This window comes from Coturnix japonica, chromosome 2 (assembly GCF_001577835.2).
Source record: "Coturnix japonica isolate 7356 chromosome 2, Coturnix japonica 2.1, whole genome shotgun sequence".
Taxonomy (NCBI): domain Eukaryota; kingdom Metazoa; phylum Chordata; class Aves; order Galliformes; family Phasianidae; genus Coturnix; species Coturnix japonica.
Genome location: NC_029517.1, coordinates 3,836,604 through 3,862,915, shown reverse-complemented (window position 1 = coordinate 3,862,915; position 26,312 = coordinate 3,836,604). Strand labels below are relative to the sequence as shown.

At 44.1% G+C, this 26,312-nt stretch overlaps 1 protein-coding gene across 1 annotated transcript; it reads left to right on the top strand.

The window, feature by feature from the left end:
- Positions 1-409: 409 nt before the first annotated feature.
- On the top strand, positions 410-20,575 carry GARS1 (glycyl-tRNA synthetase 1). Its single transcript, XM_015852924.2, has 17 exons — positions 410-702; positions 3,521-3,622; positions 4,838-4,940; positions 5,896-6,037; positions 6,683-6,771; positions 7,860-7,936; positions 9,466-9,611; positions 10,105-10,254; positions 11,783-11,945; positions 12,853-13,017; positions 14,402-14,509; positions 14,751-14,896; positions 15,567-15,652; positions 16,941-17,050; positions 18,208-18,301; positions 19,027-19,217; positions 20,235-20,575. Exons 1-17 carry the CDS (start codon positions 526-528, stop codon positions 20,358-20,360), a joined length of 2,175 nt encoding a protein of 724 aa, XP_015708410.1. The 5' UTR covers positions 410-525; the 3' UTR covers positions 20,361-20,575.
- Positions 20,576-26,312: the final 5,737 nt, after the last annotated feature.

The following is a 26,312-nucleotide window of genomic DNA, read 5'->3' as shown; positions in this document are numbered from 1 at the left end:
GGAGGCATTACTTTCGGAGCGACCTTCATTTCCGTGGGGGATATATAGGAGGCATTACTTTCGGAGCGACTTCCATTTCCGTGTGGGATAAACAGGAGGCATTACTTTCGGAGCGACCTTCATTTCCGTGGGGGATAAATAGGAGGCATTACTTTCGGAGCGACTTCCATTTCCGTGGGGGATAAATAGGAGGCATTACTTTCGGAGCGACTTCCATTTCCGTGGGGGATAAATAGGAGGCATTACTTTCGGAGCGACTTTTGCACCCCCCCACCATCTCGGTGTGTGCGCATGCGTACTTAGAGAGACTCCATGTTTTAAAGCGCCCCCTGGCGGCTGGCGCTGCGCCGTGCCGAATCTGCCGTTGTGGTGGTGTTGGTGGCGCTGACAAGCGGCCCGCCCCATCCCGCTCGCCCGCCCTCCCATTGCCCGTGAGGAAAGTGCGTTGTGGAGGCGGGTGCCGTGTTTACGCCGCGCTGTATTTCATCATGCAGGGGGGGGCAGGGCGGCTCTCCGCTGCTCTCCATGCCGCTGCTGCCGGCCCGTAGCGCCCTGCCCGCCCTGCTGCGTCTCCTCAGCCGCCTCCCTGCTCCTCTCCGTTGTCCTTCATCATCAGCTGCTTCAATCCCGGCTTCCAACCTCATGGACGGCCCTCAAGCCGAGGCGCTGCTGGCGCCGCTGAGGCAGGCGGTGAGACATCAGGTAATTGATTGTGAAGGGGGGAGAGTGGGCCCAGCCATAGGGCTGCGATGTGGGGCCGTGCTGTTATCTATGTAGGGGCTCATTTGGGTTCATTTGGCTTCTTATTCATTAAGTGATCAGGGGGATGGAGCACCTCCACTATGAGGACAGGCTGAGGGAGTTGGGTTTGTTCAGCCTGGAGAAGAGAAGGTTGTGGGGTGACCTCATTGCAGCCTTTCAATACCTGAAGGGAACCTACATCCATGAAGGGATTAAGCTCTTGGAAAGGGCTGACAATAGCAGGACACGGGGAAATGGTTTGAAGTTAAAAGAGGGAAGATTTAGGTTGGATGTTAGGGGGAAGTTCTTCACTAGGAGAGTGGTTAGGCCCTGGAACAGGCTGCCCAGGGAGGTTGTGGATGCCCCGTCCTTGGAGGTGTTCAAGGCCAGGTTGGATGGGGCCATGGGCAACCTGATCTGTGGGGTCTCTATGGGGATCTATGGGGTCTCTATGGGGATCTATGAGGTCTCCTGGGCAACCTGATCTAGTAAATGTGTATGTTTGGTGGCCCTGCTAGGCAGGGGGGTTGGAACTACATGATCCTTGAGGTCCCTTCCAACCCGGGTCATTCTGTGTGTGATTCATCAATACTACTGATTCATGCAGGTCCTCCACCAGCATCTATGAAGTGGCTGAATCCATTGCCTTTATGCTTAGCTACACACGTATCTACGCTTGCATCCCATGTGCTGGGAGATTTCTGCACATGTTTCCCCCATTAAATGGATTTATGGCTTTTTAATGATACCAGTGCCTCAGTGAGTTGTTATGAATCACTACGCGGCATAATGCCTTGGTGGGGAAACTCCTTGTCAATAAAACACTGACCCCCTGCAGCCTTCCAATGTGTGGATGCTGCATTGATGCCTGTTTATAGCATCAGTGCCCCCCTATTTTCTGCCTGTGGGATTGGAGCAGAGCGCCTTTGGGGTGCCAGGGTGGGATTTGGGGGTTAACATGTAGGAATACTGCAGCTTATGGCTTACAGTGGTAATTCACTGCCATGTTTACGCATAGGGAAGGAAGGATTGGGGGTAGCTGGAACATTATGGTGCAGCAGACCCTGTCTGTCAGCCCTTGGAGGAGTGGAGGAGAGGCTTAATTAAGCCTCAGAGGGACTCATAGCCTATGGAGAGGGAAGTGAGCAGCGTATCTTCCTGCAGCAGCGCCTGATGCAATAAGCTGCCGTGCTCCAGGGGTGGATCCCTCTCTGCTCTATTGGTCTATGGGACAAAGCTGCAGGAAAATTTGCCACATCGAGTGCTGCTGTGCACTCCTCCTGGGCTGGGCTCAAGCTCTTAGCTTTAATTAGATCGAGTCCTGTCAGCAGACATAATTGCTTGCTTCGGTTGTGCTGTGTTGGTTGTTTTTTTCCTTGCATACGTCTGAACACTCTTAGACCTCAGGACAAAGAGTTGCTCTATGCTGCTTCTAGATGCTCTGCATTGAACGGGCTGATAGCTGTGTTGAGTCAGCACTAGCTGCCTTGCTGCTGCCTTGATGTTTTTACCACTGCCGATCCCTCAGCTCAACAAAAGCCATTGGAACTTCTTTAAAGGGGAAAAGAAATAAAGATCAGATCCCTCCCTCTGCCACGTTACCCAGGAATGGCAGTTAAGAGTCCTCAGCCCCTGAGTGAATATCACGTTTTGGTAGTAGTTAATAGGAATGAAACTGCAGCTTTGTTTTGTTCTTTTAGCTGTCAGAGCTAAGGGAGATTAGCTGTGTTATTTACCTGTCATATTTATTAACTTTAATGCATTATTTAGTGTCTTCTTCCTTCTATGCTCCTTCTGTTCTCAGGGATGTGATTTAGCAGGGGGTTGTTAGGGTAGTATGGTTAGTATGGTAGTATGGTTGCATTTGGACTTGATGATCTTTAAGTTCTTTTCCAACCTGAGCAGTTCTGTGTTTCTCTTAATATCCTCAGTCTTTAAGCTTGAAGCACTTGAACTTCCTTAAATCTGATTTCTGAATGACAGCTGTGCGTTCTCTTCTCTTTGGGTCGTCGATGCCTGTGGTATTAGTTAATGAAAAAAGCAGCTATTGTGGAAATGTGATTTTTGACCCTTTTTTTTTTGTAATGGAGATGTATGAGATATGAGCAAAGGGCTCGACTTGGAGCATCTTAGAGCACACCCCTTCAGCTACTAATACTTCAGGTACTGATATCTCTGTGCTTTATCCCTCCTGGTACTTTGTCTTCAGTAATTCAACTTAGACTTTGGTTTTGATTGAAGAAAGGTGGCCAGAAAGGAAGACTTGTAATTAATTCTGTATCCTATGAGATGTTCTTCTAAAAGGTGGTGCTCTTATTGGCTGGTTTTGATCAGGTTTGGCAGAGGAAAAGTCTTAAAGTGCTCCTAAACTTTGAAGAAAAGCAAAAGGGGTGGAAAATAGAGAAGCCTTATTAATAAGAGAGAGCACAGAGCCTGTACTGATCATCTGAGGATCTACTTAGTGCATCCTCTAAGACTGAAATCAGAATGTATGGATGTATTTGTACAGTGGTGCATGGAGGAGTATGTTTGCATGCTTAGATTTAATGGTAAGTCTGGGGTTTAACAAGGCTGGGGAAGCTGTGTTAATTTCACTAACGATGTCTGGTTTTGTGAACTCTCCAGTGTGTTTGAAACAACTGAAGCAAACCTCTTGGGACTGAAGTGAGGAGGCAGCACAAACCTTCCCTTTGGGTTGCTGGGAGAGCTGAAATACCTGGATTTCTTTTCAGTGGTGTTTGAAGAAAGAATCACAATCTTCTCTTTTGTCACCTTCTAGGGAGAACTGGTAAGGAAGCTGAAGGAAGAGAAAGCTCCCCAGGTGGATATAGACAGAGCTGTAGCAGAGCTCAAAGCTCGGAAGAGGGTCCTAGAAGCAAAGGTGAGTCAGAAAAGCCCTGAAATCTCTGCTTAATACACTTTTACAGCACTGAATCTGATAGAAAAATCACAGCATTTTAGAGAGTTGACTTCTGAAATCTTTTCTGTGCACAGTGAGAGGAAACACTGTTCATTGAATTTCATTTTCAAGATCCCTGTGTGACATTTGAATTCCCAAACTGATACTAAACATGCTTGCTTAGAAATCAGATCCTTTGCTACAGTTTAAATCAAGTTTTTTGATGATGTCACATAACCTATGGTTTTATTCAGCTTCCGAGAGCAGGATGCCATGAAGTTGTGTCCCCTTCTTAAGTGTGCTTATGCCCTGAAAAGTCTCTCTGCAAATGAAACAGCAGAACTTCAAGTTCATACAATAAATGTACAAAAGCACAGTCCTGTTCCTCAGCCATCAGGAGCTTGACATAGAGAATGGTGAGTGAGGATAGGAAACTCAGCCCTTTGAGCCCCACCTTTTGGTGGAGGAGTGCCTGTAGGATGCAGCATAGAGGTGTGCTTGGCATTACACAATTTGTGTGGGCTTTATGCCTGTCAGTGCAAGAGTGACCTTGCAAACACCGTGTCTGCCCTTGGGAGTGCAGCATTCAATATAGGTGTTTTTTTGACAGTGTTTCCTATGCATCACAGTTGCTTACGGCTTTTGCAGAAGGCAGCAGTGTGAATGCTTGTTCACTTCAGCAGCTGCTGGTACATCTTATAAGCTCTGTGGTTCCTACTTAAACACAGCACAATCTGGATGTGTAGGATTAAAAAGAGCAGAGTAGTGAAGTGTCACAGATTGTTTGGCTTTGTGTGTTTATCTCCATAAAGTCTATAGATGATTCTGCTCCTGTGCAGGGTTCTTTCACTCCCCCTTTCATCCAGATCAGGTGAGCAGTTGCTGAGCTATTGATTCAGGATCGTAACAGTTGTTTCTCCACTGGCTGTAAAGAAAGGTGCAGGCTTAGCTGCCTGAAAGTTAGGCTGGATGAACCCACCTCAGGTATCTGAAATGCTGTTTCAGACAGTCATGTTTGTCACTGCCTGCTTGAATCTCAGCATGACCATCCTGCTTGGGAAAATGAGCATGTTGGCAGGATGCCTCTGCTTCAAAATGTTCCTTACAGACTTTTCTCCATTTACTGTTATGAATCAAGATTTGTCCTTCTGCCAGAAGTAGGAGATGTTCACTGTTCTCTGTTTGTTTGAATTACAGGAGTTGGCCTTACAGCCCAAAGATGACATCGTGGACAGAGTTAAAATGGAAGACACTCTGAAAAGGAGGTTTTTCTATGATCAAGCCTTTTCTATTTATGGAGGTACAGATTTAAAGATACTTAAATCATCGTTCCTTCAGGCTAATGTTCTGGTCTGTGTAGCTGTGTGAAGCGCTGGACTCTTGGGGTGTTATCTTAATGCAACCCTGCATTTCCTTTTGTTTCGAGTTGGTTGTAAACCTTCTCCCCTCTTGAGTTTGTTAGTGTTTCTGGAAGTTTTCCTCTCCCTAAATGCGGATGAGTAGAAGTTTTAAGCATTACACAGTAGAAGGCAGAGGGGTAGAGTGTTTTGGCATTTAAGGGGAGTGATCAGCTTATTTCCTTATAACCATTTATCTGATCTTTTTTTTGTTGTTTTTTGGCAAGATAATGCTCAAAACTAACTTGAACTTTAGAACATGTTGCCATGATGAACTTTATTAGGCAGATGAACAGATGTGGCTGTTAAACCTTTTCATGTAGCTGATTTGAGGCAGCTCATGATCAGCACAGTATATGGTTAATGCTCTTTCACCTATGAAACTAAAGTAAGTATTCTGTTTTTCTCTAGTTGGTTTTATTTTTATGCTTAAACTGGTGATTAACAGAGTTGTCTTATTACTGAAGTAGCCTATTGCCTATGGAACATGCTTGATTCCTCTCTTGCATTCAGATTCCTTCTGCAGTTGGATAATATCTTATGGGAACCATCTATTGATGAAGGGAGTGTGGCTCTTAAAGTGGTTGATTGCACATACCAACAACTGTTTCATCTTCTGTCGTAATGTGATGTTGCAGTGTACTCTGCAGCTGAACTGTACTGAATAGTGTAGAGTGTTAGTGCTCTGTAATGAGCCATGTTGTTTATTCTGCTAGTACAGAAGAGTTCATGCTCAGAAAATGACCTCAGGCTTAAACTTGCTGATGGGAATGCTGAGATTGTAGGTGCTTTCCCCCAGATATTGCAAGTTCATACCATCTTGCACCTAACACACTTGACCCCTTTTCTTCTTTGCAGGTGTCAGTGGTCTGTACGACTTTGGGCCTGTTGGATGTGCTTTGAAGAACAACATAATCCAGGCATGGAGACAGCACTTTATACAGGAAGAACAGATCCTGGAGATTGACTGCACCATGCTCACACCAGAGCCAGTTTTGAAGTCAGTATGAATCTTTTCACAGCATTTCATTTCTGGTTGTGGTTGCTTTTTACAGTCTGCTTTAAAATTATCCACAGGGATCTTGAGATTGGGTTACCCAATTCAACATCCTTTTGAAATGCAAAATAATTATATATCAGGGTGAGAAGCTGTTGTTACATAAATGTGGGAGAGCAGTGTGACCAGACTGTGTAAGAATCCTGTCTTAATGTCTCCTGGCTATCCCGCTAGGTCTGAAATTGCCATTATCCCTTCTTCTAACAGGTCAAAAAGACAAGAGAATTTAAATGATCTGTCTAAAACTGGGACACCTGAGTCATGGTTTAGAGCAGTGGCCCAGTTGTTTTGCTATCCTTCCCTTGGTGAAGGGGTGGCAATCTGCAGTTTGTTAACTGAGCTCCAAATGTAGCCCAGGAATTGGAAACCCTCTTTTTATCCATGCCTGGGTCTAGGGGCAATCCTCAGAAGTGAGGATCTAGACCATTTCATCTCTGTGTCTTTCTTGCCAGCAGGTTTGCTAAATGTGTCAGGTGCTGAGCTGAGTCAAGAGCATTGCTTTCTGTGGGTCACAGCACAGATGTCACACCATACACAGGGTTGTTCACTAACAGCTTACACATTCCTTTTCTTTATCATTTCTTCTAGGACTTCTGGCCATGTAGACAAGTTTGCTGACTTCATGGTGAAAGATATGAAAAATGGGGAATGCTTTCGTGCTGATCATCTCTTAAAAGGTTTGTTTTCCTCACGAGGCCAGCAGGTTTGGGCATTTCTTGTAGTGGTTCAGACGTGAGGAAGGAATATCTTTCTCCAGGAAGGCCAGTTGATGTATCTAGTCTTTCTCAGTTGTGTTCATAGGTCATTAATTGTTACTTGCTTATCCTTACTGTAGTTCTCAGTCTCACATAAATATTGTGTTAGTGCTTTAAAGGAGATATAGGATCTTCAGCAAAGTGTAGTTGAGCTCCTTTTTACAAAACCCTGTGTCTTTGGGGCATACAGAATTACTGTGTTGTCTAAGCCAAGGATTCCCTGCTATCCCCTGCCATATTCTGGGCTTCTCATACATTTCAGTTGCTTTTTGTTCAGAACTGAGAAATAATTTAGGGAAGATACAAGAGGACAGAGCATGCATTCAATATGGAAAGTTCTCTTACAAGGCAGCTGCTGACCTCTGTGTGCCCTCATTCTAAGTTGGCTTTTGGGAATTTGAAATAGACTTCAGGCATTTCTTAAGTTTGTAGTCCTCTCATTCTTTTCTTTTTTCTGGTTATTGATTAAAACTTGCTTTAAAAAAAGCACAGAACAGCTGCCTGCTAAGTTGGCTACCACTAAAAAGCCAAAATACTTTTCCCAAATGAGTGGAAATTCTTGAGCTCACTGTCTGCTTTTGTGTCTCGGGGAGGATGTTGTGCTTATAAAGAGGAATGTAGTCTAACTCTACTGCACCAAGAAAAGTGTCTGCATCTTAGTGCAGTGGATAAAATTAGCCTTGCTGCTTTGGGATCAGGCATTACTTTCAATTTCATATCTTCATAGAATGAGAATAAGGAGAAAGGGGCTACCGAGCCATTGCTTGGGTTTATAGAAATGAGTATCAGAAAAAAATAAGAGAAGGCCCTATTTTCTCTAGTGCAGCTCCTCAGCTGTAGATCAGCATTGCCCCAATGACAGGAGTGGAATTAACCTGATAGACACCAGCAAGTCAACTGGTGGTTGATGTATACTTATGCTGGAGGATCCTCCTGATTTGTCTACCTTTAGTTTGGATTCAGTTATAGGGTTGCAATATAAACTCAGTGTGGGATTTTCTTGCTCGCAGCTCACCTGCAGAAACTTATGTCTGACAAGAAGTGCACAGCAGAGAAAAAAGCAGAAATGGAAAATGTTATAACACAGGTAGGTGCCTGCATGAGGAGGTGAGTGCTTCAGGGATGTGTGTGCCATAACGGAAATGCAGTGCACAGTAGTAATATCTGTAGTGTCTCTCTAAGGGTGCGTAGAAGTGCACTTCAGAGATGCATGTAGGTCTGTATGTGTTCTGAAATACTGGAAACTTACTGGCTAATGACATCTCCTTTCTGCTTGTTTGGACAGTTACTGCTGTTGTGGCTGTCTTTTGAATGCTGTATTGGTAGGGCTGAAGCTCTTTCCTTAGCGACTGTCTGCTCTGCTGCATTCTACATGGTGTAAAAAGCCTGTTTCTTCTGAGTCCCCCTTTGCCTTTGTCAAAATTTCACTGCAGGATTATGATGCAAAGGAATGGAGTCAGATGAGTTTTGACAGGGTGTCGAACCACTTAGCAGTGAATTGGTATGTTCTAAAGTTACTTCAGCTTTGAAGCGCTTCAGATTTGTTTCTCTTCTCCCACCACCCTGCAAAGATTTTCCTATCTTTTATTTTTTGCCTTGTGAGAAGAGTTGTTGCTCCAGTCTGACATTCCTGAGCATCTCTGCAGGCACTTGCCTTTAATTTTTGTTTGTTTGGATTGTGGTTTTTTTGGGTGTTTGTTCTCATGACTTTTAGGGTAAATGCTTTGAGAGCAGATGTTTCCTTCAAGAAGGAGCAACTCTTGTACATTGCATCACTGAACAGCAGTCATTAGCTCTTTCACACTGCAGCTTTGAACCTTTGCCATCCATTGGGGGAATCCCTCTATTAATAAACTCTTCTTCCCTTTTTGAGGCTTCTCTGATACATGAAGGATCCTGACAAAGCTAGACGTGGGTCATTTGGTTATAAATTCAAGCATAAAATCATTGTACTATTCAATGTAGGTCACGCTTTATGGTACATAGATTAAAAAAACCTACATTTAAATGTGCATATGCAAAATGCTAGCACTTGAATGCTCAAAAATAATGACATAAATTGCTACTATTATGCATTTTGGTTGCTTTTACCAAGAAGCCCCATGATGCAGATTTTCTCTGAGGAAACTGAGTATCAGATGTGTGGCTTAGATGTAGTGTTTCATACAGCAGGAGGGAGAGAAATAAGGAAGTGAATGCGGGGAAAGGACTGCAGAAATTTCAGCTTTCTTCTCCCTCACTGCTCTATATTTTTTCCTTCCCTACATGTTGTTCCCAATGTTCTAGCTTCATCTGAATGGTTTCAGCTGCTGGTGGGTGGTGATGAAGTCCCAGTGACTTCTTCTGGTTTACACCCACTCATATGCACAATACTTCCATTTCTATGTATCTGAGTTGTGGACTGACATTGCTAAAATGGGTTTGCGGATGTCCAGGATATACTTCTTTCATTGGTTCAAACTTTGGCTTGCCTGGCTATTCTGGGCATGTGTTTCAGAGCTGTGGATCATGCTCAGTAGCAGGTAAAGGGGATATGATTATCTGTTTTATATACATATATAATTATCTATTATCTTATTTACTAATTAAAATAATTCTCTTATATTTTGATATTAGTTGGACAACTATGGCCAGCAGGAGCTTGCAGATCTCTTTGTGAACTACAATGTGAAGTCACCTATCACTGGGAATGACCTTTCCCCTCCTGTTTCTTTCAATCTGATGTTCAAGACCTCCATTGGACCCGGAGGAAACATGCCTGGGTTGGTACTAATCTCATTCTGCTCACCCTTCTTCATAACTCATCTGGAATTAACATTGAGGTCACAGCAGGACTGCAGTATGCAGTTTTCTCTTGAGTAACCTTCCCCTACCTAAGCAGTCTAAGTGATGTTCACTGTGGGAGAGTCTCACGTTGTTGTTGGGATTCAAAGGGCCTTGCCCTAAAACATCTTCAGTTTGGGAAATAGCAGAGGTGCATTCATGGTTTGTGTGCCAAATGCATGTTTGAAAGCAGTCTGGCACAGCCTAAGCTCACATAGGGATCGTACAGTTACAGTCCCTCTGACCTCTGTGGTAGTACTGGGCAGTCGGTTCCCTCACAGCCTGTTGCTTCCGTGTTTTCTGTCTGTAGTTAAGACTACAAAAAGAAACCCAACCTCCAAGTTTTGTATTAACTGTTGTCATTTTTCTACCTTTTCCCCACACGTTTGTCACCCTGATTTATACTCACTCCTATCCTCCATCTCCTTTCAGCTATCTGAGGCCAGAAACAGCACAGGGAATATTCCTCAATTTCAAACGTCTTCTCGAATTCAACCAAGGCAAGCTCCCTTTTGCTGCTGCTCAGATTGGAAACTCCTTCAGAAATGAGATCTCGCCCCGATCTGGCCTTATCAGAGTGAGGTACTGCAGATTTCCTCCTTCAGCAGCAGGGTGCCTTGGAGTGGGTGGCACCTCCCTTGTGTTCCATTGTTTGTACTGTGACTGTTTCACTTCAGAAGGTTCCTGATAATGTGCCTAGTGAGTCTCAGGGTTCATGGGCAAAGAACCCATTTACCTGAGGCTTTAACAATAGAGTTCTGTCTAGGATCTGTGAAATAGCTGTTCCGTTAGAAACACCTTGATTAAACTCAGTTTTATCATGAAAACTTAGTGTTCACCATAAAGAAATAGTATTAAAAGTAGTTGTGTTCTTTACAGAGTGCACAGCTTTGTTTAATCATCACAGTGTTTATTTTTAGACTAAAATCTGGGATCGAAATGTGATTGACCTTGCAGCAGTATTTGCTTGTCTCAATTCTGCAGATCCTGCAATTCTGAAGCTTATTACAGAGAGGAAGTGAGGAGATAACCTGACTCAAGACCTGTCTTTGTGTCCCAGCATCAGTCCAGCAGGGAAAGCTCAGGATTATTACTGAGAATTATTTTTGAAGCTTTCTATCTCAGGGTGAAAGTGGTTACTGCACTTCTTTAAGGGTAATCACTGCATCTTAACTGAATTATTCTGAGCAGATGTTTCCTCTATCTAATTTGGAATAAGAAAACTGATGTACTGTTAGTGTGATTCAGCTGTACACACAGACACAATGTGTTGTAAACTTGGTAACTGATTAAGATGATCCATAAATGTCATTGCCAGGCAGTGGCATCATTAGCACTAAGGGAATGTTTTAGTATTTTCTCAGACCTCCTGTTCTCTCCTGCACATCTGGAAATGAGCGACTTCTGTCATGGAAATACATTTTCAGTCAAATATAAATGACGTGCTTGTGGCACGTTTATAGGAGGCTGTTGTTATGCTGTCGTAGCATATTACACTCTAATGCCTGTGATTTAATGATTACACAGAAGTTGGTGTATTGTTGCTTTTTTATGGTTTTTGCTAAGAAGCTAATTCGGTGTGAAGTGATTTCAGTCAAGAAGGCTAAAAATTAATGTGTGACTGTAGATGTATTAAAGATAAGTTCCTCAAACTGAATAGGTTGAACACCATTACTGAATGTGGCACTAATTATTTTCAAGACATGATCACCTAACCTGACTCCTATAGGCACCCCTCTTATGAGTTAAGGTTGCTGAACTAGACAGTGGATTATTCTTCATTGGCCCTATGCAATAGTCTGGAGAAAATGCAAACAGATTTGGGAAGGATTTCCAAAGGTGGTGTTCTTTGGTTTGAATCACAGTGGGGATAAACATGGCCTGTATTTCTAAATGATATTGTGGGAAGTTTTATTGGGAATTTAGATGTGAAAGTAAAGCCAATATCAAGACTGGTACATGTTCCACTCTATCCATTGCCTTGGCTATGGTTTTATTTATGTTTTTAAACCTGAGATTTCCTTGTGAGAGGCAAAAATGCAGCCATTTGTTAGAAGGCTTGTGGCAGATATACCAAATGCTTAATACAAATGGTTGATGTCTCCATTAGGGAATTCACCATGGCAGAAATTGAGCACTTTGTGGATCCCAGTGAGAAAAATCATCCCAAGTTTCAGAGTGTGGCAGATCTCAACATCCTCCTGTATTCTTCCAAGGCCCAGCTCAGCGGGCAGTCTGCCCATTTAATGCGGCTGGGAGATGCTGTTGAACAGGTAACATTCCTCCTGTGAGCATGTAGAGCCTGCTCTCATGACTAGGCTGAATTACACACTGTGGTGTTGATGCCATTTGGGGTTCGCTCGCAGACTTAAGACAGTTCTCTCTGATGTATCAGTGTGACTGAGATCTGATGGTGGCCCTTTGTTATCATAGAGTCGCTGAATGGCTTGGGTTGCAAAGGGACCTTAATGACCATCCAGTTCCAACCCCTTGCTGTGGGCAGGGATAGCCCCCATCCAGGCAGGCCTAGAACACCTCCAGGGATGGGTTAACAGTGATAAAAGGCTGCAGGTAGTGCTGGGATAGTGGCATCTGTCACTTAGCTATTCGGAGTAGAGCAGTAAGGAGAATTAATATTTGCCAAAAGATCAACAGTGACTGGAAATCTAACACTTAGTTGCTGACTCCCATCAGTATGTGGCTTGCATGTTGGGGCTTCCCTGCATCATTCTCCATGCATGCAAACAATAATGAGTGGGCTTATGAAACAAAAGCCCCAAGCCACAAAAAAAAAAAAAAGCCTATTGAATTGAGACTGTAAACTGAAGAGTTGTTATGGGGTCCTGAGCTCTAACTGGAATTCACATGCAGTGTTGGAATACCTGTGAGTATAACATGGTCTCTTCAAGTAGATGGACTTCGAGGAGAACTAGTAATGAGTCCTAGAGTGATAACAACTTAATATTGCCTTCAAATGGAGCTTCTGACAGTGCTGATAGTTGAGTTTGAGAAGATGTTATAATGAGTTTCAGAGAGTATGTAGTACTTTGTCACAGGCAGCTGCAAGAACTTCTGCCTGTAACATTCTTATGATAAATCATGGCTTTATTTCCCTGGGAGTTAATATTTATGATATATATATATATTATATTTTTTTCTTCCTGCTTTTGCTTCTTTCAGGGCGTGATCAATAACTCCGTTCTTGGTTACTTCATCGGTAGAATCTACCTCTTCCTTACAAAGGTTGGTGTATCCCCTGACAAGCTGCGCTTCCGACAGCACATGGAGAATGAAATGGCTCATTATGCCTGTGACTGCTGGGATGCAGAGTCCAAAACATCGTATGTAAGTGAAAAACTGAAACAGCAAATAGTACTACATGTTAATTTTGTTGCTGCTGTAGGAAGGTGTAACCACAGTGTAACCTGAATCACAAAGGACTTAGGGGATAAGTCAGTTCCTTTCATTGGGTTTGCACAATGCCTCCGAGATGTTAGTGCTCGTTTGTGGGTCCATTCTTCAGGCTCCTTTGCTAGAATCTGAAGTCACCTGTGGATTTTGCACTGATTAAATTTCATCTGCAATGAAGTGAAACCAAGTCCTGGTGCTTTCTATAAAGGAATGTAACCCCCTGTTAGAGCGGTGCTCAAGAATTTGTTTCCATGGAGGTGTTATTCCAGGATTGATTCTTTCCTGCTAGAAATGTTTCTCTTCCTTTCCCACTTCCAAGGTGTGAGGAATTAGTTAATTCCTGCCAGCTCAGCCAGCTGGAGCTGAGTGAAAGATTTCCAAGGAGCACTTACCTTCCAGTTGAGTCACCCAGAGCACTTCAGTTCAGGCCTCTTTGAGAGCTTTGTTTTTCTTTTATCTTGTTGACTGCATTTTGAAGAATGGCATGTTTGTATTGTTGTAGGTGAACAAGCAGTGAGCACTTGGGGAGCAAACTTAAACTCATTTTATATTCTTTTGGAGAGATTTCAGCTCTTTCAGTAAATGTAAATCAAAGTGTATCACTTGAAATTGTAGCTTTAGAAGAAATGCTTTTTAGAAGACATAGTAATTAGACAGTATCTGTAACGAACAGTGAAATCATTCCTGTCTTCAGGAGTGCTTAATCTATTTTTCTGACTGAGGAAGAAAATCAATCTCCATATTTTATTCTTCATATATGGTGAGATGTGTGTTTTTCAATTGGCCTTTCCACAGAGTTCGGAATATGTGCAGATTTTTGGAAGGCACCTGGAGAACTCCCAAGTGCTTTAATTCTAATAAAGAGCTGAAAGATGGAAAGGATCCTGCTGAGGTCTGTGGGGTTAGCCTGTGACATTGCAGTGACTGTTATGTGAGTGGACCCCATGCACAGCCTCTGTCAGAATAGCCAAACAAGGGTCATGTCTTCATGTGCCTGTAGTATCTGAGTAAGAGGATTGTATACTCTGGCCCCAGCCCCGAGCTATTAGCACAGCACTGTGCTCTGCCAAGTCATGTGGAAAACCTGGCCTTGAAAACAGACACTGGTTAGATAACTGATCGTTTCCTTTGGAAACAAATGGAATCATTCAAATGAAGGAGCAGCCAGTGAGCGATGGCTTCTTGTTGTAATAGAGCTAACTACGTAGAAAAAGAACAGTCATGGGAGAAGGGAGGGCTTAAGGGAAAACAAACATAAATTTGACAGTTAAGTGGGCAAAAAAGTGTGTTAGTGAAAGCTTCCACTTTGTTTTTTCAGGGTTGGATTGAGATTGTTGGCTGCGCTGATCGTTCCTGCTATGACCTCTCCTGCCATGCTCGTGCCACCAAAGTTCCTCTTATAGCTGAGAAGCTTCTCAAAGAACCTATATCCTTTCAGGATAAACCAGGTTCTCTTGTAAAGCAATTTGACAGTGGTTTGTCCTAGAGAACTATGCAACTCTTTTTAAAGTTAAATCTGTTAATTTATCAGGGAACAGATTTAACTGTTACAGCTCAGCATAGCTTTGTTAAATCACCTGCAAAGAACTGAGCGTGTGGGTGATGTCACTTGTGGCCAGAAGGGGATTTAGTGTCCTGCTTGGCTTTTTTCCTTAACTACATCATACAGAACAGTCAATGTTGTTCAGTTTGAGGCAAACAAGGGAGCCATTGGCAAAGCTTACAAGAAGGATGCCAAGGTGGTGATGGAATACCTTTCCATGTGTGATGAGTGCTACATCACTGAGATGGAGCAGCTGCTGAATGACAAAGGGTGAGCTGTGTGTATGTGTGTGTGTGTGTCCTACCCTTCTCTGACACTTCTGATGTGGGTTCCCAAAGTGTTGTTGGATTAATTGGAGCCTGCTGAAGCCAGCTTTCTCATAAAAATAGGCTGACTGGGGCACTTGAAATGTTTTAGTGCTGTTCCTTTCACTAATTCACTGCCAGTCATCCATCAACATATACCTGATGTATGCACACAACCAGTATTCAAATATGGACTGAAGCAGGCCAGCAGCTGTATATGTCAAGTGTGAAATAAGAAGAAAGGCATAATTTCTATAAGTATACATTCAACAGGATGTACAGTCTGCGGCGAGTGCCTGTTCTGCCTGTTCTTTTGTGCCTACGTTTTTTTTCCCTTTGGTGTTTATTCTTCATTCTGAGATTCTTCCATTTCCTAATTGAATTTGTTTCAGTCTCTTAACCACAACTAAGTTCGCTATGATTATAGGAATGGTTGCTTTTAATTTATATGATATAATTTTTATTATTAACTTGAATTTATTTGGTGATGCCGCACGTTTCTTTGATCTCCAGGATTTGCTCTGGCTTCTGCAGTCTTTCAAAGTAAACCAAGTGATGCAATTAAGGAAATACAACCTGTTTATTTCTTGCTGTAGCTTTTAAATGACTTTTTTTCTTTTTCCCCCCTTTTGCAGGGAATTCACTGTTGAAACTGAAGGGAAAACTTTTACATTAACAAAGGACATGGTTACTGTGAAAAGATTTCAGAAAACATTACATGGTAATGTCTGTCTTATAATTTGGTTGTCAGATGTAAGAGAGGGGTCAGGGTATGCTTTGAATGTGGAGCTGACCAGTTGCAGGGTCCCGGTGGTGGTGTTATATGGCACAGGAAAAACCTCAAATATTATTTCCTTGATATCTGTTAGTTTAAGGCAGCTGGAAAACCTTCACTCAGCAGTGGGACTTTAGTACTCATAGGCCTGTTGCCTGATCCTGCTCAGTAACCTGTTTCATAGACTTCAGGCTGTGTATTGTATTCCTGCTGCTTTATTTGCATGTTTAAGGGTTTGCAAAAGGGGTGTTAGAACCAGCTTTTCTAGTGATGGAAGAGCTGGGGTGGGTGCACCAACTCTGGGAGCCTCAATCTCCTAGTACATTTCAGTGTAACAGATGGGTTGTGGCAGTCAGGTGATGGGGCTCTGGGCACAGTTCTTTGCTTACAGCTCCAGTTTTCACTCCATTGCCTGCAGCCAGAAGTCTTCTGGCACATGCCAGCTCACCAAGCTGACCAGGCTCACTGGGCTCTGTCAGTTGGTGAATCCAGCCATATCCTCTGGCAGTTAAAAATCACATCTGTTTTGAGCAGAGACTGCATCTCCACAGAGCTTTGATATGGGAAATGGGGCTAGAAAGTGAATTAACAAAACATATGTGGATTTAGTTCCTCAGGGAAGTCTTGTCTTTCTAGCCAGCTCTGTAAGCACCTCACCTGAGGGCATTTGGGAAGTCTTTGGCTAAACTGGAGTAGTTGATCTTCATTCTTTCTCCCCTGTCCAAACACACTGGAGAACAGGGAGTAAACAGCAATACAGCAGGTGGTGAAAAACTCAGGAATTATTGGAATTTGAGTTGGATCTGATACTCCTTGCTTCACTGCTCAATCTGCTGGATGCTGAAGTGGTGTTGGTAGGTGAAGGTGAAGTGGACCAGGGCTGTAGTACTACCCTGCCATCACTCAGCCTGCTTAATTGGTAGCATGTTCCCTGGCATAGTGTTGGTCTCAGCCAAACAGTGTTCTCCCAGACAGTGCCTGGGTATAGTTTGTGGCCTGGCAGTGTGTGAGAACAGCTTCTGGTAAACACTTTGGAGAAGGTGCTGCCCTTGTGAATCGAGTCCAGATTTTTTCTCCAGGTTTGTGTATTTAGAGCAGAAATGTTTAACTATTCTTTTTCGCTGTGTTCCACTACATGGAATCAAAACTTCTGAGCAGAAAGGCAGCTTCAGTGAATGCTTTTTTGTTTTGGTATAAGTTTGTTAATGATTATGTGCATTTTTTTGTGTTCCAGTGGAAGAAATCATCCCAAATGTAATTGAACCCTCATTTGGTATTGGGAGAATCATGTACACAGTATTTGAGCACACATTTCGCATTCGGGAAGGAGACGAGCAGAGGACGGTGAGCTTTCCTGGGTCTGGGCCTCAGCCTAAAAGCATCTGCAGGCATTCACCTCTCCCTACCATCCAGGGGAAGGGTTGAGATAAGGCTGCATTAATACACAGAGATGAGGAAAACCCAAGCAGGCTGTCGAATTGCTGTTTCTGCCAGTGTGCGTGTCATTTATACACGTGCAATGGGAGTATTTGGAGTGTGTGTATGAGAGCTCTTAGTATATTGCTGGCAGGAGGGAGGGAAATTCTTTTCTTGATTCACACTTGGCTGGCAGGGTCCCATCACTTAGAGAAAACACCTCTTCGCTACTTTATTTCCTCTCTCTGCTGCTTTTCCTGGAATCCTACTTGTGTGCAGCAACATGAACAATAGACTGGCCATTTCCTCAGTCCTCCCTGAGATGCAGCCTTCTGTAATTTTAACTAAAAAGTTGCATTCCTTTGTATCTCTGATGTGTTCTGATGTGTGTGCAGGAACAAGATTCAGGAGCTCAGATTTAGGACACAGCTGACTTTCAGTCACAACTGCTCATGACATCTGGGATATTAGACTGTAACTTCTAAGTATCAATTTGCTTTCTGAAGAGCCTGGGCTGCTCTGTGTAATCACGTTGTGTTTGCATTCCTGCTGTACCCTTTAAGGTCCTGCTGACTGTAATAGTCAGGAAGGACTTTTTGGTGCTTTTGGATGTTCCTTGTTTCTGAGGGTGTCTATGGAGGGTTAAGAAAACCTTTAAGCTGCATATATTCCTTGTGCATGGCAGGTTTCTATGGGAATTAAACAGTGAGATGGGTATTGGAAGAACTTTTCCCATTACAGAAGATTAAATCTCCTGGAGAGACTCCTCTTACCCTTCATTTTTCTGTAATTCAGATGAGAATCACTTCCTCCAGAGAGTATTCTATTAGATTTCTCTTTGGATGAGAGATAACATTAGCTGTTAGGAGGGAAGGGGGAGTGGAGGACAGCTGGAGGAAATCAGTCTTTCTCTAGCACTGTGAGGTGTTTGTGCTGAAACCCTAAATGCTAATAGCTTACAGAAAGACATCTACTCCCAGTCACCCTGCCTGTAACCTCAGTTAGAGCTTATTCTTACCTCTTAAGAATCTACTCTTAACTGTTCGACTTGTATTTATTTATGCTTTTTCTTTTTTTTCCTTTAGTTCTTCAGCTTCCCGGCTGTTGTAGCACCATTCAAGTGCTCCGTTCTTCCTCTCAGCCAGAATCAGGAATTCATGCCTTTTGTCAAGGAATTATGTAAGTGAAAAACAGCACTCTGGGCTCAGTGGTGGTGTGCACTGGAGAGAGAGTTTTATTCCTCAGTGCTGGAGGGGAAAAAATAGCACTGGGTTCATGTTGCTCTCTCACGTGCAAAGGGAAAGCCATTAAACTAAAACTTGTTAGCTTTGAGCATCTATGAGGCTTTTCAAACCAGCCTCAAAACTAATCAACTCCTTGGCTTTCCCTGTGTTGGTTACAGTGTACAAACCAATTACTTTTTTTTTTTTTTTCTATCAAAGTTTCCACTTGTGCCATCTAAAAGTAAATACATGAAGGACGGAAACACAGGCTACCTATCAGACAGTGTGTTTTTTTTGCTGTCTGCATCAGACTTTGCTCTGGACCTTGCCTCCCCATGCCAAGCCTGCCCCTGCACATGTGTTAGGCTGGCTTGTTCTTGTGTTAAAGCAAAGCTATGGGAATGCAGTGACAGGTTGAAGGCAGTGACCTTCCTGTTGGTGTTGCCCTTTGGATGAGGGTTGAGTGATGCACTTGTGGAGTGGATCTGAACTTGGAGTATTGGGAGGGACTTCTGTCCAAATCAAAATGAGGACCTGTGATATTGCTTAAGACCAGGGACACACAGTGCCTCACTTCAGGTAGTGCTGTGAGGGTGTGGGAAGACTCTGCTACAAACATGTTGCCTGCTGAGTATGTAATGAGTCCTGGTGATTTCCAGCTTATTTCTCTGCTTATTGCAGCTGAAGCACTCACCAGGAATGGCATTTCTCACAAGGTGGATGATTCCTCCGGGTCCATCGGCCGACGCTATGCCAGGACTGATGAGGTTGGCGTGGCCTTTGGGATCACAATTGACTTTGACACCGTAAACCGAACGCCTCACACTGCCACGCTGAGAGACCGGGACTCAATGCGCCAGATCCGAGCTGAGGTAAAGGGCTGGCAGATGGGTTTTGCTGCTGCCAAATTGGTTTCTTACAGAGTAAGGGAGATGCTGCTGATCCACCAGTATCTCTGGTCTACATGGGAGCTGTCTCCAACTCCTTTAGGCAGTGTAGCTGTTCTGAGAAATCCTCCAGGGAAGAGATTGGTTTTCAGGGTACTTTTGAATCCACAAGCACCAAAGGCAGAAGAACTGTGCTTGCTGTATCCTGGCTGACAGAGCACAGTGCAAGCACACTTTCTCTCTTCCTGCTGGTCTTTTCAGCAGCAGTCAGACTGGTGAAATGTTGCCCTAAAGGCTTGCTTGCCCTAAGCACACTTTGCTGAGATGGTTGAAATGCAAAGACTGCAATAGGAAATCTCCTTACAGCAGTTTCGTTGCCTGTGAGCAGAACTCTGTGCCCTTCTATGTTCTTGGTGGGAGCCAGGGAGTTTGGCTCCTATTGCAGCAGGAGGCAGTGCTGAGCTCTTCCAGTTCAGATCACTGTAACCTAGTGTGCTTCTCAGAGCACCCCTCTGCCTCTGTATCCCCTGCATAACCCTCACTGCCACATAGCATTGTCATCACCAATTTTTTACCAATTTTCTGGTTTCTTAAGCCAACTCTTCCCAATATTGCCAGCGCACAGTGAGGAACAATGAAAAGGCAACCAACAACTCCTTTTGTTCTGGTCTTAGAGTAAGTAGGGCCTGGCAAACCCATGGCTTTCAGCATCTCCTGGATGTGTGTATTGTTTTCTTTCCCTTACAAAACTGTAACATAGCGTTAAAAGGGATTAATCGTGCTGTGACCCACAACACTGACTATTTTTCCTCATGTGTTACCTTGAGTAACTGAGCAGTCTACTGAGATGACACAGACTGTGATATAAGTCATCCTGTTAGCTAATGGTGCTGGTGTGTTGGCTTTATTTCTTTTTGACTTACCCACATTCCCCAAATATCCAGCAGGACAAACAGATTCTGATGGGTTCACGTTCCATTTGTGTTTGTGATTTGTCTGCAGGTCTCTGAACTTCCTGCCATAATTCGTGACCTGGCGAACGGTTATCTAACTTGGGCTGACGTGGAGGCCAAGTACCCACAATTTGAGGGACAAGAGACTGGCAAAAAGGACACAATAGAGGAATAAAGGAAAGGGACTGAAATAATTCCCCTGTCACATGTCCACTTTTTACTGTTCATGTTAATATGAAATAAACTTACCATGTATTATTCCAAGCTGCATTGTTTGTGCACACAGGGACTATTTGATTTTCTTTTTCCTCAACCGCTGCCTGAATTTAACTTTAAAAATAACTGCAGTCAAAGTAAAAGGTGTTATGAATAAAAGAGGCCGTGATATTATGCCTGCTTCTGTGTGTTCGTGAAGCCTTGTGCTTTCTTCAGAAGCGTCTTGTGGTTGGTTTATTTGTTCCTCATGTTGATTGTGGCTGTTACAGGATTATTACAGTCCCTCAAGACCACGCCACCCCGTCATCAGTTCACATCACTTTGGATGCCCGTGCAAGGTGCTGCATGCTGTCTGGCCTTGTCCATGAAGGGATGATGAAGGTATCAATCCTCTCACCACTTTTTGGTGCCTCTTGCAGCTACCATAAGAGATGGGGCTCAATGTTTTTTTTCTGTTGCAGGTCTTCAATGATATTCTGCAGAATTAGGAGCACTTGCCTGCAGGTGAGCAAGAGGAGTGGGAAATCCAGTTCTTGTTCTTGCTTGGCGTGGCTTTGCTTGCTGAGGGTATGAGCTGTAGCTGGTGCTGTCCAGCCTAGAGAAGAGGAGGCTACAAGGTGACCTGATAATGGCCCTTCAGTATGTAAAGTGGGGAAATGAGAAAGAAGGGGACAGACTTTAGCAGGGTTTGTGGTGATAAGACACAGGGAAATGGTTTCATGCTAAAAGAAGGGAGATGTAGGTTGGATGTAAGGAAAAAAGTCTTATACGGTGAGGGTGGTGAGGCCTTGGAACAGGTTGACCAGGGATGTGGTGGAAGCCCTGTCCCTGCGGGCATTCAAGGCCAGGCTGGGCCAGGCTCTGAGCAACCTGATCGAGCTCTGGGAGTCTCAGTTCATTGCAGAGGAATTAGGTTAGATGACCTTGAAAGGTGCCTTTTCATCTCAAAGGTTTCTGTAGCTCCATGAATGTGGAGTGCTAGCAGGATCACTTCTTTTCCATTCTTTACCTTCTGACAATAAAGGGGTGAAATCAAGGAGTGCCCCAGGTAGCTGAGATGAGAGACCTGTACCCCACTTTCCATGGGCAGTAGAGGATTTCCAACGCATGTGCCTTCCTGTAGCTGGAGGTGAAGATGGCACCTCTGTGACCCACATCAGTTAAGAGATACCAGCACCTACTTGTGTTTCAGTCTCTGGTCATGCTAAGAGTGGCAAGGTCTTGTTTCCCTCTACATCATTTCTAAGCCTACTTTATGTATGCTCCAGCCTGTGGAGAGGGCACTCATACCGCTGTAGCAGGGATTTCCATCCTTGGGCTCAAAACCTTTCCAGAGAGTAAGGAAGTCTTGATGTAAAAAAGGCAGCTGCTGCAGAAGCAGATGGACCAGGGTACTGTAGAGGGAGTGTGGGCTGCACCCACCTGCCAGCAGGTGCCATACAACTGCTTTGAAGAACAAGCACAAGAGCCTTCAGTGCAGCTGAACAGGGTGCAGCCTTCAGCCAGCAGCACCCACCTCCCAGAAGAGGGTGCTGTCAGGCAGAGAATGGCTGTTGAGCAGCTGGAACTGCAGGGTTGGTTGTTAACTCTTGAGTTTCCATTGTGCTGCAGCCCTGCTCCTCCAGCAAGGCACTGCTCTGGTGTTCTTTGCTAATTCAGTGGTGCTGCCTATGCGCAGGTGTGGATGCAAGAAGAAAGACTTAGGAATATGGTATGTTGTGGTTTATCTTTAGGGGAGCACACAGGAGGGGTATGAGTGAAGTATCCCCATCAGCTCATGGAGTGGAGGGGGATCTAGGTGATTCAATTGCAATTCATTTGCAACATGGGTTGCTGGAGCTTCCTGGGCAGCCCCTGTGATCAGCGAGGTCTCAGGCACGATGTGGCTTAAGTTTAAGCAGGAATTATGAAGGGGGACCATGGAAATGCCTGTTCTGCTCCTCTGGTGGATGGAACACTGGGTAGGGGAGTGCAGCCCACACCTTGCAAAAATCCCCCAGTCAAACAAGCTGGAGGGGAAGGGCTCATCCTGACAGAGATAGATCCTACAGCTGTACTTTGTAAATTCAGCTTAAACCGTCCCGATTCCTATCTTGGCTGTGACCTGTGGTTCACCCCCTGCACTAGATAGGCAGAGTTAAGTATGTATGAGTGGGCACTGCTAAATCTCAATCTAACTCCGCATCGCTCTGCTGCCCTCATTTCCATGTTCCTATCTGAGCTGATCAGGTAACGCTCTGCTTTCTGCTGTAAGCTGCGAGGGGGTGGGAGAACATTGCTCATTCATTTCATGAAGCTGCAGGAGATGAAGAGCTCTGACAAAGCTGGTTGGTCCCCTTTAAGCTGTAATTTCATAGGATCACAGACTCATTACGGTTGGAAAAGACCTCTAAGATCCCCAAGTCCAAACCCAACCCCAGCCCACCCCCACCATACACACTGACTGTGTCTCCAGGTGGCCACATCTCCACACCTTTAGGGATGGTGACCCCACCACCTCAGTAGATGTACAGGTGAGCAGGAGTTGTGTCCCCCCTCAGTAATATTCCAAATCCAACAACCCCATCTGTAAACATACAGTGGTGAAAAGAAAAGCCTGCGGATTGATTCTTCTGCCTCTTGTGGGAAATCAGATATGAAATAATAAATATATATGATATCCTCCAGGCAAAATCCTGCTAGCCACTAATGCCTACAGATTAATTGTACTAATCCAGCACGATCAAGGGGAGATGGTTGGCTACTTGGCACTATTTTGGTCTCTGGCTTATGAAATTCCATCTCCATGTTTGAAAAGTCTTTACATAACCGTAATCGCTCAGATAAGAAAAGGACTAAACTGTCCCGAAACATTTTATCTTCTGCACAGATGCTGCCTATGAATTTTGACATGATTAAATAACATGGCAACGTAATATTTTGTTCTGGATAACAAACGTAGGAGGGAAGGAGTGAGAATGGACTGGGTTATGGAGCAAAGAGAAATGGGGATTAGTGGTGGTGATGGCTCAATGATACTTCACAGTTATCATTTCATGGACAGAAACCTCAGTCTCGCACCTGCTATAGGATGAGGTTTTTGGGGTCCTGCTCCCAAGGGGACACTCCTACTCCAGGCTCCCACTTAATTCATCCCATTGGGTCATCCCATTGGGTTACCCTATTTCTTCATCCCATTGAGTCATCCCATTTGTCCATGCCATTTGTTCATCTCATTTGTCTATCCCATTGGATAAGCTCACTGGATTATCCCATGTGTTCATCCCCTTGGGTCATCCCCTTGGGTTGCCCTATTTGTCCATCCTATTGGGTCATCCCATTTGTCCACCCCATTGGGTAGTCTCACTGGATTATCCCTTTTGTTCATCCCCTTGGTTCATCCCATTTCATCACCCTGCAGATTTGCCCCATTTGGGATGGAGTTGAACAGCGCTGAGCCATGGCTTTGTTTAACCTGGGTTTCTATTAGTAAAATAGAACCAAATTGTCTGCGAGTAGAGAGGAAATACAGAAAAAAAATCAAAGGGAATGAGGTGACTCATAGCTGGAGGATCCTACACGGCAAAGTTGTGCTGGTGCGTGGTTTTAAAAGGAAGGACAGTTGCAAAAATGAAGTTATTTTGCTTTCTAAAAGGAACACAGTGAAGAACAGTAAGTAACACTGGATAATACATGATATTTCTGTGATCATCCATAACTCCTAGTTCTTTCACCTCCTACATGGTCAGTTTCTGCCTAGCAATACTTAAGAACAAAGTCTCTTTCTAGAGTGGACATCTAAATAGGGCAGATGAATCCCTTTCTGTTTCTCTTCTTTGATTTTATTTACGTAACCACCTGATTCACTCAATCTGGGTCAACCAGCTCACGTATACATCTGTGTTATAGACACCTGAATTCAGGGGATATACAGGCAGCCCCTGCAGAGCACCTGCAAGCACCGGGGATGATAGATAACATAAATGGTACAAAATAGATATTGTATATTTTATGTTCTTGATTCTGGGAACATCTGCAGGTGAGATTAAGAATTCATCTACACTCGCAGCAATCAGACTTGAATGTTAGGTTGGATATTAGGCACAATTTCTTCTCAGAAAGGGACATGATCCATTGGCACAGCTGCCCAGGGAGGTGTTGGGGTCACCATCCATGGAGGTGTTCAGAACCATGGCAGCCGTGCAGGATTAAAGGAAAGAAACCTTCCAAAGCAAAAACAGATCTACCAGGGAAGAGAAAAAAAAAGACACCAAAAACCATAACAAAATGAAAGCAGCCCTTAATTTTGTGCAGCTATCCATTATGCTCGTCCAGTGACCACGTGGGTTCTGCAGACGAGCTGGCCCAATTTCTGCGAGCTAATAGCACACAGAGCCTTCTTTCAGCTTGTGCCATCGTGGCATCAGAGCACTTCACCACGTTAATGGCTGGATGTTAATTTGATGGGCAGGAGAGAGAGCCACAGGGGCTGTGCTGGGGATGGTGTGAAGGGCATGAGCTGAATCCAGCAGGCAAAAGCACAAAGGAAAGGAGGGGTGGGGGGTCTTTTGAAGGAGAGAGTCTTTTACTCCCTTCTTTCCTGATGGCTACTGTGACTGCAACCAAACATAGCAATACAACAGTCTTGGTCTTACACACTGCCCGGTGTTCTTGTTGCATTCTTAGGAACATGCATGTTGCTATGTCCATCAGAAGCACTTTTTCTCCGTATTCATCCATCCATTTTAATTCAAGTACTTGGTCGGAAATCTCAGGAACCTTTTATTTAAGGCAGACATGGATGAGTACATGGCTCCAGATGGGCATTGGATACAGTTCAGTTTGATAACACAGCCCCATATGGCAGTGCCTGGATGGGATAAGAGGTGGCCAAGGTGCTGATGGGACGTAAATATTATAGAATCATTAAGGTTGGAAAAGACCACTAAGATCATGTAGACCAACCATCAGCCATCACCACCAAGCCCACTGACCATGTCCTCGTGGAGGCTGTTTGCTCTGTGAACTGAGGAGGGGGTTGTGGAAATGTGTGATGCTGAATGTCCCATTGCTCACCCAGTTTTCACTCTGGTCCTTTTCCTCTCCTCAGTCCCTGTCAGTGGGGACACCAGGCTCCCTGCAGCCTGAGATCCTTGAGGGAGTTCTCACGGGAACCGTCATGTCCTCAAGAGACAAGTAAACATCCCAGGATACTTATGTCCAAGCAGATGTTTGCTCTGGCGCCAAAGACCCTCTCATTCCCACCACATCATAGCATGCTGAGCACCAATTGGCTCTACACATCCCATCAAAGCACGAAATACACACTCTAATGGAAGTGCTCTCCATCTCAGCCTGTCTCCATCTCTTCTCCAGGCAGGCTGGAGTCCAGGAGATGCTGAGATGATACACAACGATAGCCAGTGAGTCACTGTAAAGTTCAGAAAGTTCTTAATGCTAAATTCCTCCTAAAAACCACATTAAAAATGTACATGGGTATAAAAAGTGTAGCAAGTGTCTCAAGACAAGATTTCCTGTCCCACTGTGCAAGGCTGCAGAAGTACTTTTTATCAGAGCTTGGATCTCTGTCCATTAACACAACTGTGATCTCATTCTTCTGGCTTCAGCCTGGCCATGATGACAAAATCAGTGCTTGTGAGGATCCTATTCACGTGGTGACTGAGACTGCTCGGTGAAGAACTCACTCACAAATGTGGTTTTCTGCATAAAATCTGTGCAGTGGAGAATGAGGCAATGACTTGGATTTTAAGCAGTTCAGTACTATCCAGGAGCTCTTTTAATGAGTTCAGTGAGAAAAGGACAAAGGTTATTTTGCTACCTGGATGGGAAAGGATTTGGCATTGTCCAGTCCCCAGATAAATCCATTTTCCCTCAAAGAGCTTTAATTATTCCATGGTCCTGATCCAAACAC